The sequence below is a fragment of the Ranitomeya imitator genome, chromosome 3 (genome assembly GCF_032444005.1).
Source record: "Ranitomeya imitator isolate aRanImi1 chromosome 3, aRanImi1.pri, whole genome shotgun sequence".
NCBI classification, from domain to species: domain Eukaryota; kingdom Metazoa; phylum Chordata; class Amphibia; order Anura; family Dendrobatidae; genus Ranitomeya; species Ranitomeya imitator.
Genome location: NC_091284.1, coordinates 837449163 through 837467504, shown reverse-complemented (window position 1 = coordinate 837467504; position 18342 = coordinate 837449163). Strand labels below are relative to the sequence as shown.

The 18342-nt window shown below is 50.1% G+C and overlaps 1 protein-coding gene across 2 annotated transcripts in view; it reads right to left on the bottom strand.

The window, feature by feature from the left end:
- Positions 1-14006, bottom strand: part of LOC138671402 (ecto-ADP-ribosyltransferase 5-like) — a 54099-nt gene extending 40093 nt beyond the window's left edge. Inside the window, exons 1-4 of one of the 2 annotated variants that reach the window (XM_069759545.1) lie at positions 12148-14004; positions 11639-11855; positions 11325-11398; positions 1532-2237 (exon numbers count right to left, since the gene is read on the bottom strand). In XM_069759545.1, coding sequence (XP_069615646.1) covers positions 1532-2237; positions 11325-11384 — 766 coding nt within the window. In that variant the 5' untranslated portion in view covers positions 11385-11398; positions 11639-11855; positions 12148-14004. Of the gene's footprint in view, positions 1-1531; positions 2238-11324; positions 11399-11638 lie in introns of both variants that reach the window. The other variant, XM_069759546.1, reaches the window with a different exon arrangement.
- Positions 14007-18342: the final 4336 nt, after the last annotated feature.

The following is an 18342-nucleotide window of genomic DNA, read 5'->3' as shown; positions in this document are numbered from 1 at the left end:
GAGCTCCCCCTAGTGGTGGCTGCAGTCAGTATCTTATCATGTATCTCTGTATACATGGAGCTCCCCCTAGTGGTGGCTGCAGACAGTATCTTATCATGTATCTCTGTATACAGGGAGCTCCCCCTAGTGGTGGCTGCAGACAGGATCATATGATGTATCTCTATATACAGGGAGCTCCCCCTAGTGGTGGCTGCAGACAGTATCTTATCATGTATCTCTGTATACATGGAGCTCCCCCTAGTGGTGGCTGCAGACAGTATCTTATCATGTATCTCTGTATACAGGGAGCTCCCCCTAGTGGTGGCTGCAGACAGGATCATATGATGTATCTCTATATACAGGGAGCTCCCCCTAGTGGTGGCTACAGACAGGATCTTATCATGTATCTCTGTATACAGGGAGCTCCCCCTAGTGGTGGCTGCAGACAGGATCTTATCATGTATCTCTGTATACAGGGAGCTCCCCCTAGTAGTGGCTGCAGACAGGATCTTATCATGTATCTCTGTATACAGGGAGCTCCCCCTAGTGGTGACTGCAGACAGTATCTTATCATGTATCTCTGTATACATGGAGCTCCCCCTAGTGGTGGCTGCAGACAGTATCTTATCATGTATCTCTGTATACAGGGAGCTCCCCCTAGTGGTGGCTGCAGACAGGATCTTATCATGTATCTCTGTATACAGGGAGCTCCCCCTAGTGGTGGCTGCAGACAGGATCTTATCATGTATCTCTGTATACAGGGAGCTCCCCCTAGTGGTGGCTGCAGACAGGATCTTATGTATCTCTGTATACAGGGAGCTCCCCCTAGTGGTGGCTGCAGACAGGATCTTATCATGTATCTCTGTATACAGAGAGCTCCCCCTAGTGGTGGCTGCAGACAGGATCTTATCATGTATCTCTGTATACAGGGAGCTCCCCCTAGTGGTGACTGCAGACAGGATCTTATCATGTATCTCTGTATACAGGGAGCTCCCCCTAGTGGTGACTGCAGGCAGGATCTTATCATGTATCTCTGTATACAGGGAGCCCCCCCTAGTGGTGACTGCAGACAGGATCTTATCATGTATCTCTGTATACAGGGAGCTCCCCCTAGTGGTGACTGCAGACAGGATCTTATCATGTATCTCTGTATACAGGGAGCTCCCCCTAGTGGTGACTGCACACAGGATCTTATCATGTATCTCTGTATACAGGGAGCTCCCCCTAGTGGTGACTGCAGACAGAATCTTATCATGTATCTCTGTATACAGGGAGCCCCCCCTAGTGGTGACTGCAGACAGGATCTTATCATGTATCTCTGTATACAGGGAGCTCCCCCTAGTGGTGACTGCAGACAGGATCTTATCATGTATCTCTATTTACAGGGAGTTCAGTTTATCATGCATCTCTGCACAGACTTTTGATCTTAGTCAGTTTTCATGAGCCCCAGAATTAGACAATAATAACTACAGTATGTGCCTAATCTCGCTGCATTTCAGTAGAGCGCGCAGTGTCACATTTGGGATCTTATTGCTAATTCTTGGTTTCTTACCTCCCAGGTAGGCACAGTTGTAGAAGCTGCACCTCCTGTTGGTGGTCTGCAGGATGAGCTTGTTCCCCTCTCTAATGAACTTGGTGACATTAAACACTTCGTCCACCGGTATGAGCACCTCTTTCTGGGATGGATAGTGTGACAACTTCTCTATGTCTGCTCCAAAGCATGTTGAAATGTTAAAGAACGATGTGTTGCCAAATTGCTGTGCCTGCGCAATGTCAGAGGAGGTGGAAGAAAACTGGCTCAGTCTGATTGTGGCCTCAGGGTTCGATGGCGGCTCAAACTGAACCCTACTGGTCCCTCTGTATGTAGACCTCGGATGTCCATCACATCGGTCTCGAAGCAAACTCAGAGCTCTGGTGAGATAGAAATGCCAGGAATGAAAGATGAAGGAGTCGGGATCTCTTCCATATTCCCGGACAGCACGGTTCAGTTCTTTGTACAGGGGTATATCCATGTAGGTATATAATAAGACCGCTATCCCGTGCTCATCTGTAAAGGCAGCAGGGAGATCTCCTATCGTAGATTTTCTTTCTTTCCATACTGCAGATGAAATGTTCCAGGCCTTGTCCAGATCCGATGTCTGCTCCCGCTCCTTCTTCAGTAATTCGGGGGCAACTGACTCCATCTTGTCCACACATCCAATGTATTGATCGTCAAATGAATCCTCGTACATGTCCAGCTGCACTCGGAGGCACAAGACCTGAGATAATGGGAGAAGCCAAAAAATAAAGAAAAAGGGGATTTATCAAATATGTCCTGTAAATCAAAAAAATGAAACCATTGTGGGCAATGTGTGCCATGGCCAAACAACATATAAAAACTACCAAAGTGCCTCCATCATAAAGACGCAAGTACTGCAGAAGTCACAGTGCGCGCCAAGATGTCTTCAAATATTGCGTATATGATAAGTAATCTGCATTACTGCCATATAGAATATTGTGACGACACAGCATTTCTTCTTAACTATGCCAGACGTAACTTGTTTAGCCCCAAAATCTTAAACTGTTGTCTGAAGTATTGACTCTTCTTGTAGGACGAATATTTACCTCCAATATTATCTCCCACAGTTTATTTTCTGTAATCTTTGCAAAACAGTAATGCATGGCCACTGAACAATGATGTTCGCTGATATGTTGATTACATACATTGACCATGTTAGACAGTTTGTTGGCATTCCCAAACGGAGAAACAACTATGCAAATAGATTACAGACTCAAACAATGCAGGTTCACCTCATTCACATCTCTCTGACCTCTGGATGCTGGTTGAAGGCCAGTTGTGAACTATATAAAGAGACCTTTTTTTCTGGTCCAAGTGACTCTACAGATCAGCTTAGGGGACCACGGCCCCAGCTGGAAGAACACAGGACTGCTTCATTGACCATCACTGAAACCCCAGAAACGTCTTAAAGAATCCAGGTTGGGACAATCGGGTCACCTGGCCACATACCTCACTGCTCTCGGTCCTCACTGTGGGGGCCTGCAAAAAGTAGGGAGCCACTGGTGGCGGCATTTGGTCCTGGAAGCAGCTGGAAGCCCGGTGAGTCAGCGGAAGTGTGAGACTCTGTAATTTGCACCATCTTGGGTACTGTGCTGGGACTGTACTGTTTGCTATTGCGTGTTGGTGGTTCAATAATTTACTGCCAGACTGTTTTACCCTCACCCTGTGTTGTCTGAGAAGTGTTATGCCCACAGGAAGAGAGCACGAGCGTTCAGTGGTATGAGCCCTGGTCCATGCAGTCTTTTTAAAGACCGGGCCACTGACCCCCTTGTCTCCACAACTATAATTATATACTGCATTACTTTCCTATAGACGATACTTATATACTGCATTACTGCCATATAGACTGTACTGTCACATTTAGCTAAATCTGTGCTAAGCTGTCCTCTCAACAACAGTGACTCGCCTTCCTCTCGGCCGCAGTGACTCTCCTTCCTCTCGGCTGCAGTGACTCTCCTTTCTCTCGGCTGCAGTGGCTCTCTTTTCTCTCGGCTGCAGTGGCTCTCTTTTCTCTCGACTGCAGTGACTCTCCTTCCTCTTGGCTGCAGTGACTCTCCTTCCTCTCGGCCGCAGTGACTCTCCTTCCTCTCGGCTGCAGTGACTCTCCTTCCTCTCGGCTGCAGTGACTCTCCTTCCTCTCGGCTGCAGTGACTCTCCTTTCTCTCGGCTGCAGTGGCTCTCTTTTCTCTCGGCTGCAGTGGCTCTCTTTTCTCTCGACTGCAGTGACTCTCCTTCCTCTCGGCCGCAGTGACTCTCCTTCCTCTCGGCTGCAGTGACTCTCCTTCCTCTCGGCCGCAGTGACTCTCCTTCCTCTCGGCTGCAGTGACTCTCCTTCCTCTCGGCTGCAGTGACTCTCCTTCCTCTCGGCTGCAGTGACTCTCCTTCCTCTCGGCTGCAGTGACTCTCCTTCCTCTCGGCTGCAGTGACTCTCCTTTCTCTCAGCCACAGTGACTCTCCTTTCTCTCAGCCACAGTGACTCTCCTTTCCCACGGCCGCAGTGACTCTCCTTTCTCTTGGTCGCAGTGACTCTCTTTCCTCTCAGCCACAGGGACTCTCCGTCCTCTCGGCCGCAGTGACTTTCCTTCCTCAGCTGCAGTGACTCTCCTTCCTCTCGGCCACAGTGACTCTCCTTTCCCACGACCGCAGTGACTCTCCTTTCTCTTGGTTGCAGTGACTCTCTTTCCTCTCAGCCACAAGGACTCTCCGTCCTCTCGGCCGCAGTGACTTTCCTTCCTCTTGGCTGCAGTGACTCTCCTTCCTCTCGGCTGCAGTGACTCTCCTTCCTCTCAGCCGCAGTGACTTTCCTTCCTCTCAGCTGCTGTGACTCTCCTTCCTCTCGGCCGCAATGACTCTCCCTCCTCTCGACCTCAGTGACTCGCCTTCCACTTGGCCGCAGTAACTCTCCTTCAGTTAGTGACTCTTCTTCCTCTCAACCGCAGTGACTCTCCTTCCTCTCGGCCGCAGTGACTCTCCTTCCTCTCGGCCGCAGGGACTCTCCTTCCTCTCGGCCGCAGGGACTCTCCTTCCTCTCGGCCACAGGGACTTTCTTTCCTCTCGGCCCCTTGACTCTCCTTCCTCTCGGCCGCAGTGACTCTCCTTCCTCTCGGCCGCAGTGACTCTCCTTCCTCTCAGCCGCAGGGACGCTCCTTCCTCTCGGCCGCAGTGACTCTCCATCCTCTAGGCCACAGGGACTCTCCTTCCTCTAAGCCGCAGTGACTTTCCTTCCTCTCGGCCACAGTGACTCTCCTTTTTCTTGGCCGCAATGACTCTCCTTCTTCTCAGCTGCATTGAATCTCCTTCCTCTTGGCAGCAGTGACTCTCCTTCTTCTCAGCTGCATTGAATCTCCTTCCTCTTGGCAGCAGTGACTCTCCTTTCTCTTGGCCATAATGACTCTCCTTCCTCTCGGTTGCAGTGACTCTCCTTCCTCTTGGCTGCAGTGACTCTCCTTTCTCTCGGCCGCAGGGACTCTCCTTCCTAAATCTGCGCTAAGCTATCCTTTCAATGACAGTTTCTCTCCTTCCTCTAGGTCACAGTACTTCTTTCTCTCAGCTGCAGTGGCTCTCCTTCCTCTTGGCCGCAATGACTCTCCTACCTCTCAGCCGCAGTGAGTCTCCTTCATCTCGGCTGCAGTGACCCTCCTTCCTCTCAGCTGCAGTGACTCTCCTTTCTGTCGGCCGCAGTAACTCTCCATCCTCTCGGCTGCAGTGATTCTCCTTTCTCTTGGCCGCAGTGACTCTCCTTCCTCTCTGCTGCAGTGACTCTCCTTTCTCTCGGCCACAATGACTCCTTCCTCTCGGCTGCAGTGACACTCCTTTCTGTCGGCCACAATGACTCTCCTTTTTCTTGGCCGCAATGACTCTCCTTCTTCTCAGCTGCATTGAATCTCCTTCCTCTTGGCCGCAGTGACTCTCCTTTCTCTTGGCCATAATGACTCTCCTTCCTCTCGGCTACAGTGACTCTCCTTCCTCTCAGCCGCAGTGACTCTCCTTTCTCTTGGCCTTAGTGACCCTCCTTTCTCTTGGCCGCAGTCAGTCTCCATCCTCTCGGCTGCAGTGACTCTCCTTCCTCTTGGCTGCAGTGACTCTCTTTCTCTCGGCCGCAGTGACTCTCCTTCTTCTCGGCCACTGTGACTCTCCTTTCTCTTGGCCGCAGTGACTCTCCTTTGTCTCAGCCGCAGTGACTCTCCTTCCTCTTGGCTGCAGTGACTCTCCTTTCTCTTGGCCACAATGACTCTCCTTTTTCTTGGCCTCAGTGACTCTCCTTCCTCTCGGCTGCAGTGACTCTCTTTTCCCTTGGCCGCAGTGACTCTCCTTTCTCTTGGCCGCAGTGACTCTCCTTCCTCTCGGCCGCAGTGACTCTCCTTTATCTTGGCCGCAGTGACTCTCCTTTCTCTTGGCCGCAGTGACTCTCCTTCCTCTCGGCCGCAGTGACTCTCCTTTATCTTGGCCGCAGTGACTCTCCTTCCTCTCGGCTGCAGTGACTCTCCTTTGTCTCGGCCGCAGTGACTCTCCTTCTTCTCGGCTGCAGTGACTCTCCTTTCTCTTGGCCGCAGTGACTTTCCTTCCTCTCGGCCACAGTGACTCTCCTTTATCTTGGCGGCAGTGACTCTCCTTTCGCTCGGCCGCAGTGACTCTCCTTTCGCTCGCCCGCAGTGACTCTCCTTCCTCTCGGCTGCAGTGACTCTCCTTTGTCTCGGCCGCAGTGACTCTCCTTCCTCTCGGCTGCAGTGACTCTCCTTTACCTTGGCCGCAGTGACTCTCCTTTCTTTTTCCTTATCACCTACATCTGTATGATTATTTTTTCTTCACACACTGATTGCCACACACTGCCTGTACAGCACACTATTTGCATCATCTCTCGCTCTGTCTCTCCTGGTCTCTATGACTGAGCTCTGATTATGATTTCATATCCACGTTTCCTGCCCATCCGTGACCTTTGACCTACCGTCCTTACTGATCGGCTTTTCTATAGCGCGTGGTCATATGGGGACGCTCACTTGTCCGTGCCCCCTGTCCTGTGATGTCATGATCCATCTTCTGCTATCTCTCACATGGTTGTATGGAGATGAGCGTTTTTCTCTTGTGCTGCTGGTGAAATCCATTGAATGGACTCGGCGGATGAGGGTGAATAAAAGGCCGCTGTTATTTGTATATGTAAGCGTTGTATGACGCTTATCCCCCCACACTTATCTTCTGATGTTCGGGGTTTGCCGCGGTCGGCTCATGGGTAGACATTGTTCCCATTACACAGCGAGCGCCTCTCCTTCAGACCCCTGGATCCTCAGATAAAACCCGATTTGGGCAGTTTTGTTTCCCAGTTTGTTCTCCTGATCATCTTTCACATGGCGGCAGCCATTTTATGCGATTTACGTAAAGCGAATTGAAAAGTTCTCAAATTTGGGTGATTCATGGAATTTCTAAATATGTGAAGCAGATTTCATACACTTAGGCTTATTCACATCTAGTGAACACTACAGAGATCTATACTGGGAGCAGTGGGGGGACTGCAGGGTCCAGGATCTGTACTGGGAGCAGTGGGGACAATGAGGATCTGTACTGGGAGCAGTGGGGACAGTGAGGATCTGTACTGGGAGCAGTGGGGACAGTGAGGATCTGTACTGGGAGCAGTGGGGACAGTGAGGATCTGTACTAGGAGCAGTGGGGACAGTGAGGATCTGTACTGGGAGCAGTGGGGACAGTGAGGATCTGTACTGGGAGCAGTGGGGACAGTGAGGATCTGTACTAGGAGCAGTGGGGACAGTGAGGATCTGTACTGGGAGCAGTGGGGACAGTGATGATCTGTACTGGGAGCAGTGGGGACAATGAGGATCTGTACTGGGAGCAGTGGGGACAGTGAGGATCTGTACTGGGAGCAGTGGGGACAGTGAGGATCTGTACTGGGAGCAGTGGGGACAGTGATGATCTGTACTGGGAGCAGTGGGGACAGTGAGGATCTGTACTGGGAGCAGTGGGGACAGTGAGGATCTGTACTGGGAGCAGTGGGGACAGTGATGATCTGTACTAGGAGCAGTGGGGACAGTGAGGATCTGTACTGGGAGCAGTGGGGACAATGAGGATCTGTACTGGGAGCAGTGGGGACAGTGAGGATCTGTACTGGGAGCAGTGGGGACAGTGATGATCTGTACTGGGAGCAGTGGGGACAGTGAGGATCTGTACTGGGAGCAGTGGGGACAATGAGGATCTGTACTGGGAGCAGTGGGGACAGTGATGATCTGTACTGGGAGCAGTGGGGACAGTGATGATCTGTACTGGGAGCAGTGGGGACAGTGAGGATCTGTACTGGGAGCAGTGGGGACAGTGAGGATCTGTACTGGGAGCAGTGGGGACAGTGAGGATCTGTACTGGGAGCAGTGGGGACAATGAGGATCTGTACTGGGAGCAGTGGGGACAGTGAGGATCTGTACTGGGAGCAGTGGGGACAGTGAGGATCTGTACTAGGAGCAGTGGGGACAGTGATGATCTGTACTGGGAGCAGTGGGGACAGTGAGGATCTGTACTGGGAGCAGTGGGGACAATGAGGATCTGTACTGGGAGCAGTGGGGACAGTGATGATCTGTACTGGGAGCAGTGGGGACAGTGAGGATCTGTACTGGGAGCAGTGGGGACAGTGAGGATCTGTACTGGGAGCAGTGGGGACAGTGATGATCTGTACTGGGAGCAGTGGGGACAGTGATGATCTGTACTGGGAGCAGTGGGGACAATGAGGATCTGTACTGGGAGCAGTGGGGACAATGAGGATCTGTACTGGGAGCAGTGGGGACAGTGATGATCTGTACTGGGAGCAGTGGGGACAGTGAGGATCTGTACTGGGAGCAGTGGGGACAGTGAGGATCTGTACTGGGAGCAGTGGGGACAGTGCGGATCTGTACTGGGAGCAGTGGGGACAGTGAGGATCTGTACTGGGAGCAGTGGGGACAGTGAGGATCTGTACTGGGAGCAGTGGGGACAATGAGGATATGTACTGGGAGCAGTGGGGACAGTGAGGATCTGTACTGGGAGCAGTGGGGACAGTGAAGATCTGTACTGGGAGCAGTGGGGACAGTGAGGATCTGTACTGGGAGCAGTGGGGACAGTGAGGATCTGTACTGGGAGCAGTGGGGACAATGAGGATCTGTACTGGGAGCAGTGGGGACAGTGAGGATCTGTACTGGGAGCAGTGGGAACAGTGATGATCTGTACTGGGAGCAGTGGGGACAGTGAGGATCTGTACTGGGAGCAGTGGGGACAGTGAGGATCTGTACTGGGAGCAGTGGGGACAATGAGGATATGTACTGGGAGCAGTGGGGACAGTGAGGATCTGTACTGGGAGCAGTGGGGACAGTGAGGATCTGTACTGGGAGCAGTGGGGACAGTGAGGATCTGTACTGGGAGCAGTGGGGACAGTGAGGATCTGTACTGGGAGCAGTGGGGACAATGAGGATCTGTACTGGGAGCAGTGGGGACAGTGAGGATCTGTACTGGGAGCAGTGGGGACAATGAGGATCTGTACTGGGAGCAGTGGGGACAGTGAGGATCTGTACTGGGAGCAGTGGGGACAGTGAGGATCTGTACTGGGAGCAGTGGGGACAGTGAGGATCTGTACTGGGAGCAGTGGGGACAGTGAGGATCTGTACTGGGAGCAGTGGGGACAGTGAGGATCTGTACTGGGAGCAGTGGGGACAGTGAGGATCTGTACTGGGAGCAGTGGGGACAGTGAGGATCTGTACTGGGAGCAGTGGGGACAATGAGGATCTGTACTGGGAGCAGTGGGGACAGTGAGGATCTGTACTGGGAGCAGTGGGGACAGTGAGGATCTGTACTGGGAGCAGTGGGGACAGTGAGGATCTGTACTAGGAGCAGTGGGGACAGTGAGGATCTGTACTAGGAGCAGTGGGGACAGTGAGGATCTGTACTGGGAGCAGTGGGGACAGTGAGGATCTGTACTAGGAGCAGTGGGGACAATGAGGATCTGTACTGGGAGCAGTGGGGACAGTGAGGATCTGTACTGGGAGCAGTGGGGACAGTGAGGATCTGTACTAGGAGCAGTGGGGACAGTGAGGATCTGTACTGGGAGCAGTGGGGACAGTGAGGATCTGTACTAGGAGCAGTGGGGACAATGAGGATCTGTACTGGGAGCAGTGGGGACAGTGAGGATCTGTACTGGGAGCAGTGGGGACAGTGAGGATCTGTACTAGGAGCAGTGGGGACAGTGAGGATCTGTACTAGGAGCAGTGGGGATAGTGAGGATCTGTACTAGGAGCAGTGGGGACAGTGAGGATCTGTACTGGGAGCAGTGGGGACAGTGAGGATCTGTACTGGGAGCAGTGGGGACAGTGAGGATCTGTACTGGGAGCAGTGGGGACCGCAAGGATCTGTACTAGGGACAGTGGGGAGTGCAGGGATCTGTACTGAGAGCAGTGGGGACTGCAGGGATCTGTACCAAAATCAGCCAGGAGTGCAGGGATTTGTACTGGGAGCAGCAGGGAGTGCAGGGACCTGTACTGGGAGCAGCTAGGAGCGTAGGGATCTGTACCAGGAGCAATGGGGACTGCAGGGATCTAGAACAGGAGCAGTACGGACCGTAGGGATCTGTATCAGGAGCAATGGGGAGCGCAGGGATCTGTACTGGGAGAAGCGGGGGACACAGGGATCTGTACTGGGAGCAGCGGGGAGCGCAGGGATCTGTACTGGGAAAAGCGGGGGGCACAGGGATCTGTACTGGGAGCAGCGGGGAGCACAGGGATCTGTACCAGGAGCAGTGGGGAGCGCAGGGATCTGTACCGGGAGCAGTGGGGACTGCAAGGATCTAGAACGGGAGCAGTACGGACCGCAGGGATCTGTACCAGGAGCAATGGGGAGCGCAGGGATCTGTACCGGGAGCAGTGGGGACTGCAAGGATCTAGAACGGGAGTAGTACGGACCGCAGGGATCTGTACCAGGAGCAATGGGGAGCGCAGGGATCTGTACCGGGAGCAGTGGGGACTGCAAGGATCTAGAACGGGAGCAGTACGGACCGCAGGGATCTGTACCAGGAGCAATGGGGAGCGCAGGGATCTGTACCGGGAGCAGTGGGGACTGCAAGGATCTAGAACGGGAGCAGTATGGACCGCAGGGATCTGTACCAGGAGCAATGGAGAGCACAGGGATGTGTACTGGGAGCAGCGGGGAGCGCAGGAATCTGTATTGGGAGCAGCGGGGAGCGCAGGGATGTGTACTGGGAGCAGCGGGGAGCGCAGGGATCTGTACTGGGAGCAGCGGGGAGCACAGGGATCTGTACTAGGAACAATGGGGAGCACAGGGATTTGTACTGGGAGCAGTGGGGATCGCAGGGATGTGTACTGCGAGCAGCGGGGAGCGCAGGGATCTGTACTGGAAGCAGCGGGGAGCACAGGGATCTGTACCAGGAACAATGGGGAGCGCAGAGATTTGTACAGGGAGCAATGGGGAGCGCAGGGAACTGTATCGGGAGGAGTGCAGATCACAAAGTTTTTTTTGTTGCTTCAGATGCTTTTTAAATGTATTTATCGATCATTTTGTGGATGGAGTACGTTGTTGTTTTTTGCTGATGATATAAACTTTGCAGGAAGTGCAGGAGGTAAAGGAGAATCTGACGGCAGTGTAACCAGTGTGCAAATCATCCGCCAAAATCACAGATGCAGATTTATGGGGTCACCTAGGACAATAATCTTTACTTCTGGGGGCGACGCCTGCACACATTATACTGGAAAGCATCTAATTTATAATATTATCCTTATTATTACTACTATTATTATTACTATGGTTGTACCTGCTGAATTATCAGGAAAGTCAAACTGAAGCAGAAAAAGGGCGGCCGAGGACACGACATTGCCGGGTGGGAACCTACAAGACATAATATCAGGAGACTGAAGAAATATCCCAGAGGAAGGTGGAGAGCGATGGTGGGAAGGGGGCAGACAATCCCATGTAGTAAGAATGGGAGTCAGACACTCGGGGGTGGACATGAGGGGACAGAAATAGGAGACCGCAGTGGGGCAGATAAGGGTCAGGGTTGTGGAGGGTAAGAACCACAAGATGGAGGTCTGCAGAGACGGAGACTCCGCCGGTATTTTCTCGTCTTACCCCTGGACCTGGCGTCCGGTGCTCGATGTCTCCTCTTCACTCTCCCCTTTGGTCACTGACTTTCTGCCGGTAACGATCAGTGAACTTCCCTCCTGCGGCCGGTCACTATATTTAGCTTCATGTAACAGCTGGCGTCGCAGTTACCACTTGTCAGTGTGGAGTTACATTGTGTCATCCGGGACTCGTCTACACGTAAAAATCAGCAAAATAACAGGAACTGAAACAAGTAAGAAAGATACAAAGTCTCAATCATAAGCAACAAGAAGAAATCCTCCCAGTCATGGCCGAGGCACGGATGAGGGCACGGTGCGGGCCGGAGGGGACATCGAGGTCACCTTCCACATAAATAAGGCTTTGTGCCTCCCGGAGAGGAAATGTCCCCCCCAGACCGCGACACTTCATATTTTCATCTTTCTTACAAAACAAATGTGATATTCTAAGATTTCTGGATTTCCAAGTCATGGCCACCGATAACCAGCAGGGAATCTGTGGGGGGCTCGTCCTCTTACCTCTTGACCGTAGTGAATGTCCCTCCAGTGCAGTCTTGTCCTCCTGGCTCTCCGGTCATCTTGACTCTTCCTATTTGGCAGTAGGAGTAAAATATGGACACACAGTCTTAAAGTGACAGAGAAATGTATTAAGGTCCTATGATTAAATTCAGACCTTGCTGGGGTCGCTGACGTGCCCATCGCGGTTACGAGCACTACACCATGAAATGTAGAGGGCAGCACCTAAGGGGCCCTCAGCAGAGGTGACAATCCCTTATCGGGGCCCCTTACCACTGGGTATTTTGGACAGAGGGGATTTATCAATACTGGTGTTTCCTATTTTGTGCCACGAGCCTGAAGCGAGTTGAGCTAAATGTATTCGGGGGTGCACACATCATAATAAGTGAGGGGCTTCTCTTGCACAATAACCTATGTCAGACAGGGGATATAAATTGTGCAAATGTTTTTCATAAATTATAATAAATTTGATGGATCCACCCATTTAGCAGAAAAAATATAAAAATCCCCGATTATTGCATAAATTTGGCAGACACCATAATTATTATACAAGACAGCTGGCATAGAGGGAATAATAAATTCTCCCCACCTACCGACCAAGACACCCGGGCATCTCCTCCATTTCCTCATTGTTCGTCCACCTTAGACCGTCAATGTGCAAAATCTGAATGTGCGCGGCCAGCGGAAAACAATAACCTTTGTTTTAGAGGTACCGCCATGATCAGTACCATTGTCGCTACGGTGAATAGATCATCCCTTGTTGTCAGTATCGCCTCATGGCAATACAGTGCTCGGCCCTCTGTGCACAATATATCCACTTTTGGTGTTTTTACACATCAGTTTCGGGGAAAAAGGAAAGAATATATAGATCGGCTTCACACAGGACCATGCATGTTGTGAATTCTGCTTTTGGGTTCCCTCCAGTGGTTGTAGGTGGTAATGCAGTTGTCCCTGAGTTGCAGTCCTGGTCAGGTGTTTCTGCTGATTGCAGTTCTGACTGGGGTATTTAGGTGTGCAGGATTCATTAGTCCTTGCCAGTTGTCCATGGTTCTGGGAGGTTTTGGATCTTTGTCTGGTTCCTCCTGCCTTGCTGCCAATTCAGCAAAGATAAGTTTCTGGTTTTTGTTTCCATGGCACACATGCTGTGTGCTTAATAATTCTGTGCTATTCATTTGTTTTCTCTTGTCCAGCTTAGACTGTGTCAGTGTTTTCTCAGTCTTGTTGGATTCTCTGGAGTTGCAGATATACGCTCCACATCTTTAGTTAGATGCTGGAGTTTTTTGTATTTTCTGCTGTAAATACTTTTGGAAGGATTTTAATACTGACCGCTTAGTATTCTGTCCTATCCTTTCCTACTTTAGCTAGAGTGGCATCTTTTGCTAAATCCTGTTTCCTGCCTGCGTGTGTCTTTTCCTCTACTACTCACAGTCAATATTTGTGGGGGGCTGCCTATCCTTTGGGGTTCTGCTCTGAGGCAAGGTAGAATTCCTATTTCCATCTATAGGGGTATTTAGTCCTCCGGCTGTGTCGAGGTGTCTTGGATTTGTTAGGCACACCCCACGGCTACTTCTAGTTGCGGTGTTAAGTTCAGGATTTGCGGTCAGTACAGTTTACACCAACTCCAGAGAAAGTTCCATGCGGCTCCAAGGTCACCGGATCATAACAGTACAACTGGCCAATAATGAGTTAAATGCATTACAGAAGAAGGGAAGAAAGGTGTTGAGCCATTTTTTTTTTCCGCACTCTGTTTTGTCTTCTCTTCCCTCTTTTTCTCTGGGTGGCAGAGGAGTCTTGTGCTAGCATGGATGTTCAGGAATTAGCTTCTCGTGTAGACCAGCTTGCTGCTAGGGTACAGGGTATTTCTGATTATATTGTTCAGACTCCTGTTTTAGAGCCGAAGATTCCTACTCCTGATTTGTTTTTTGGTGACAGGTCCAAATTTTTGAGTTTTAAAAACAACTGTAAACTGTTTTTTGCTCTGAGACCTCGATCCTCCGGTGATTCCATTCAGCAGGTTAAAATCATCATCTACCTGCTGCGTGGCGATCCACAGGATTTGGCATTTTCCCTGGAATCTGGGAATCCGGCTTTGCTTAATGTAGACTCCTTTTTTCAGGCTTTAGGTTTAATATATGATGAACCTAATTCTGTGGATCAAGCGGAGAAGACCTTGTTGGCCCTGTCTCAGGGTCAAGAGGCGGCAGAATTGTATTGTCAGAAATTTAGAAAATGGTCTGTGTTGACTAAATGGAATGATGATGCTTTGGCGGCAATTTTCAGAAAGGGTCTTTCTGGATCCGTTAAAGATGTTATGGTGGGGTTTCCCACGCCTTTCGGTCTGAGTGATTCTATGTCTCTGGCCATTCAGATTGACCGGTGCTTGCGGGCGCGCAGAACTGTGCACACTGTGGCGTTGTCCTCAGAGCAAATTCCTGAGCCAATGCAGTGTGATAGGATTCTGTCTAGAACGGAACGACAAGGTTTCAGACGTCAGAATAGGTTGTGTTATTATTGTGGCGACGCTTCTCATGTCATTTCTGTCTGCCCTAAGCGGACAAAAAGGATCGCCAGTTCATTTACCATCAGTACTGTACAACCTACATTTCTGTTATCTGTGTCCTTGATCTGCTCATTGTCATCATTTTCTGTCATGGCATTTGTGGATTCAGGCGCCGCCTTGAACTTAATGGACTTGGAGTTTGGCAGGCATTGTGGTTTTCCCTTGCAGCCTTTGCAAAATCCTATTCCTTTAAGGGGCATTGATGCTACACCCTTGGCAAAAAATAAGCCCCAGTTTTGGACACAGGTGACCATGCGCATGGCGCCAGCCCATCAGGAAGATTGTCGATTTCTGGTGTTGCATAATTTGCATGATGCTATTGTGCTGGGTTTTCCGTGGTTGCAGGTACATAATCCTGTGTTGGACTGGAAATCTATGTCTGTGACTAGTTGGGGTTGTCAGGGGATTCATAATGATGTTCCTTTGATGTCAATCTCCTCTTCTTCCTCTTCTGAAATTCCTAAGTTTTTGTCTGATTTTCAGGATGTATTCAATGAGCCCAAGTCCAGTTTCCTTCCACCGCACAGGGACTGTGATTGTGCTATTGACTTGATTCCAGGCTGTAAGTTTCCTAAGGGCCGACTTTTCAACCTGTCTGTGCCTGAACATACCGCCATGCGGAATTATATTAAGGAGTCTTTGGCGAAAGGGCATATTCGGCCATCTTCTTCACCGTTGGGAGCGGGGTTTTTTTTTGTTGCTAAGAAGGATGGTTCCTTGAGACCCTGTATTGATTATCGCCTCTTGAATAAGATCACGGTCAAGTTTCAATACCCTTTACCTTTGCTTCTGATTTGTTTGCTAGGATTAAGGGGGCTAGTTGGTTTACTAAGATTGACCTTCGAGGGGCATATAATCTTGTTCGTATTAAGCAAGGTGATGAATGAAAAACTGCGTTTAACATGCCTGAAGGCCATTTTGAATACCTTGTGATGCCATTCGGGCTCACTAATGCTCCATCTGTTTTTCAGTCCTTCATGCATGATATCTTCCGGACTTATCTTGATAAATTCTTGATTGTATATTTGGACGATATTTTGATTTTTTCCGATGATTGGGAGGCTCATGTGCAATAGGTCAGGATGGTATTTCAGATCCTTCGTGACAATTCTTTGTTTGTGAAGGGGTCTAAGTGTCTCTTTGGGGTGCAGAAGGTTTCTTTTTTGGGCTTCATTTTTTCTCCCTCATCTATGGAGATGGATCCGGTTAAGGTTCAGGCCATTCATGATTGGATTCAACCCGCATCCGTGAAGAGCCTTCAGAAATTTTTGGGTTTTGCTAATTTTTATCGCCGTTTCATTGCTAACTTCTCTAGCGTGGTTAAACCCTTGACGATTTGACGAAGAAAGGCGCTGATGTGGCAAATTGGTCCTCTGCGGCTGTCGCTGCCTTTCAGGAGCTTAAACGCCGATTTACTTCTGCTCCGTTGTTGCGCCAACCGGATGTTTCTCTTCCATTTCAGGTTGAGGTTGATGCTTCTGAGATTGGGGCAGGGGCCGTTTTGTCTTTGAGGGATCCTGTTGGTTCCTTAATGAAACCATGTGCCTTCTTTTCCCGTAAGTTTTCGCCTGCTGAACGCAATTATGATGTCGGCAATCGGGAGTTGTTGGCTATGAAGTGGGCGTTTGAGGAGTAGCGACATTGGCTTGAGGGAGCTAAGCACCGTATTGTGGTCTTGACCGATCATAAGAATCTGATTTACCTCGAGTCTGCCAAACGGTTCAATCCTAGACAGGCTCGATGGTCCTTGTTTTTTTCCCGTTTTGATTTCGTAGTTTCGTATGTTCCGGGTTCTAAGAATATTAAGTCTGATGCCCTCTCTAGGAGTTTTTTGCCTGATTCTCCTGAGGTCCTTGAACCGGTCGGCATTCTGAAAGAAGGGGTGGTCCTTTCTGCCATTTCCCCTGATTTACGACGGGTTCTTCAGGAATTTCAGGTTGACAGACCTGACCGCTGTCCTGTGGGGAAATTGTTTGTTCCTGACAGATGGACTAGTAGAGTGATTTCTGAGGTTCACTGTTCTGTGTTGGCTGGTCATCCTGGTATTTTTGTTACCAGAGATTTGGTTGGTAGGTCCTTTTGGTGGCCTTCTTTGTCAAGTGATGTGCGTTCTTTTGTGCAGTCCTGTGGGACTTGTGCGCGGGCCAAGCCTTGTTCCCGTTGGGTTGCTTTTGCCATTGCCAGTCCCTGAGAGGCCCTGGACGCATATTTCTATGGATTTTATTTCTGATCTTCCGGTTTCCCAGAAGATGTCTGTTATCTGGGTTGTTTGTGACCGGTTCTCTAAGATGGTTCATTTGGTGCCTTTGTCTAAATTGCCTTCCTCTTCAGATTTGGTTCCGTTGTTTTTTCAGCATGTGGTTCGTCTGCATGGTATTCCAGAGAATATTGTGTCTGACAGAGGTTCCCAGTTTGTTTCTAGGTTTTGGCAGGCCTTTTGTGCTAGGCTGGGCATTGATTTGTCTTTTTCTCCTGCATTTCATCCTCAGACAAATGGCCAGACCGAGCGAACTAATCAGACTTTGGAGACTTATTTGAGATGCTTTTTGTCTGCTGATCAGGATGATTGGGTGGCCTTCTTGCCATTGGCCGAGTTTGCCCTTAATAATCGGGCTAGTTCGGCTACTTTGGTTTCGCCTTTCTTTTGTAATTTTGGTTTTCATCCTCGTTTTTCTTCTGGGCAGGTTGAGCCTTCTGACTGTCCTGGTGTGGATTCTGTGGTTGACAGGTTGCAGCAGATTTGGGCTCATGTGGTGGACAATTTGTTGTCTCAGGAGGAGGCTCAACGTTTTGCTAATCGTCGTCGGTGTGTTGGTTCCCGGCTTCGGGTTGGGGATCTGGTTTGGTTGTCTTCCCGTCATGTTCCTATGAAGGTTTCTTCCTCTAAGTTTAAGCCTCGGTTTATTGGTCCTTATAGGATTTCTGAGATTATTAATCCGGTGTCTTTTCGATTGGCGCTTCCGGCTTCTTTTGCTATCCTTAATGTTTTCCATAGATCTTTGTTGCGGAAATATGTGGTGCCCGTTGTTCCCTCTGTTGATCCTCCGGCCCCTGTGTTGGTTGATGGGGAGTTGGAGTATGTGGTTGAGAAGATTTTGGATTCTCGTTTTTCGAGGCGGAGGCTTCAGTACCTTGTCAAATGGAAGGGTTATGGCCAGGAGGATAATTCTTGGGTTTTTGCCTCTGATGTCCATGCTGCTGATTTGGTCCTTGCCTTTCATCTGGCTCGTCCTGATCGTCCTGGGGGCCCTGGTGAGGGTTCGGTGACCCCTCCTCAAGGGGGGGTTACTGTTGTGAATTCTGCTTTTGGGTTCCCTCCAGTGGTTGTAGTTGGTAATGCAGTTGTCCCTGAGTTGGAGTCCTGGTCAGGTGTTTCTGCTGATTGCAGTTCTGACTGGGGTATTTAGGTGTGCAGGATTCATTAGTCCTTGCCAGTTGTCCATGGTTCTGGGAGGTTTTGGATCTTTGTCTGGTTCCTCCTGCCTTGCTGCCCATTCAGGAAAGATAAGTTTCTGGTTTTTGTTTCTGTGGCACACATGCTGTGTGCTTAATAATTCTGTGTTATTCATTTGTTTTCTCTTGTCCAGCTTAGACTGTGTCAGTGTTTTCTCAGTCTTGTTGGATTCTCTGGAGTTGCA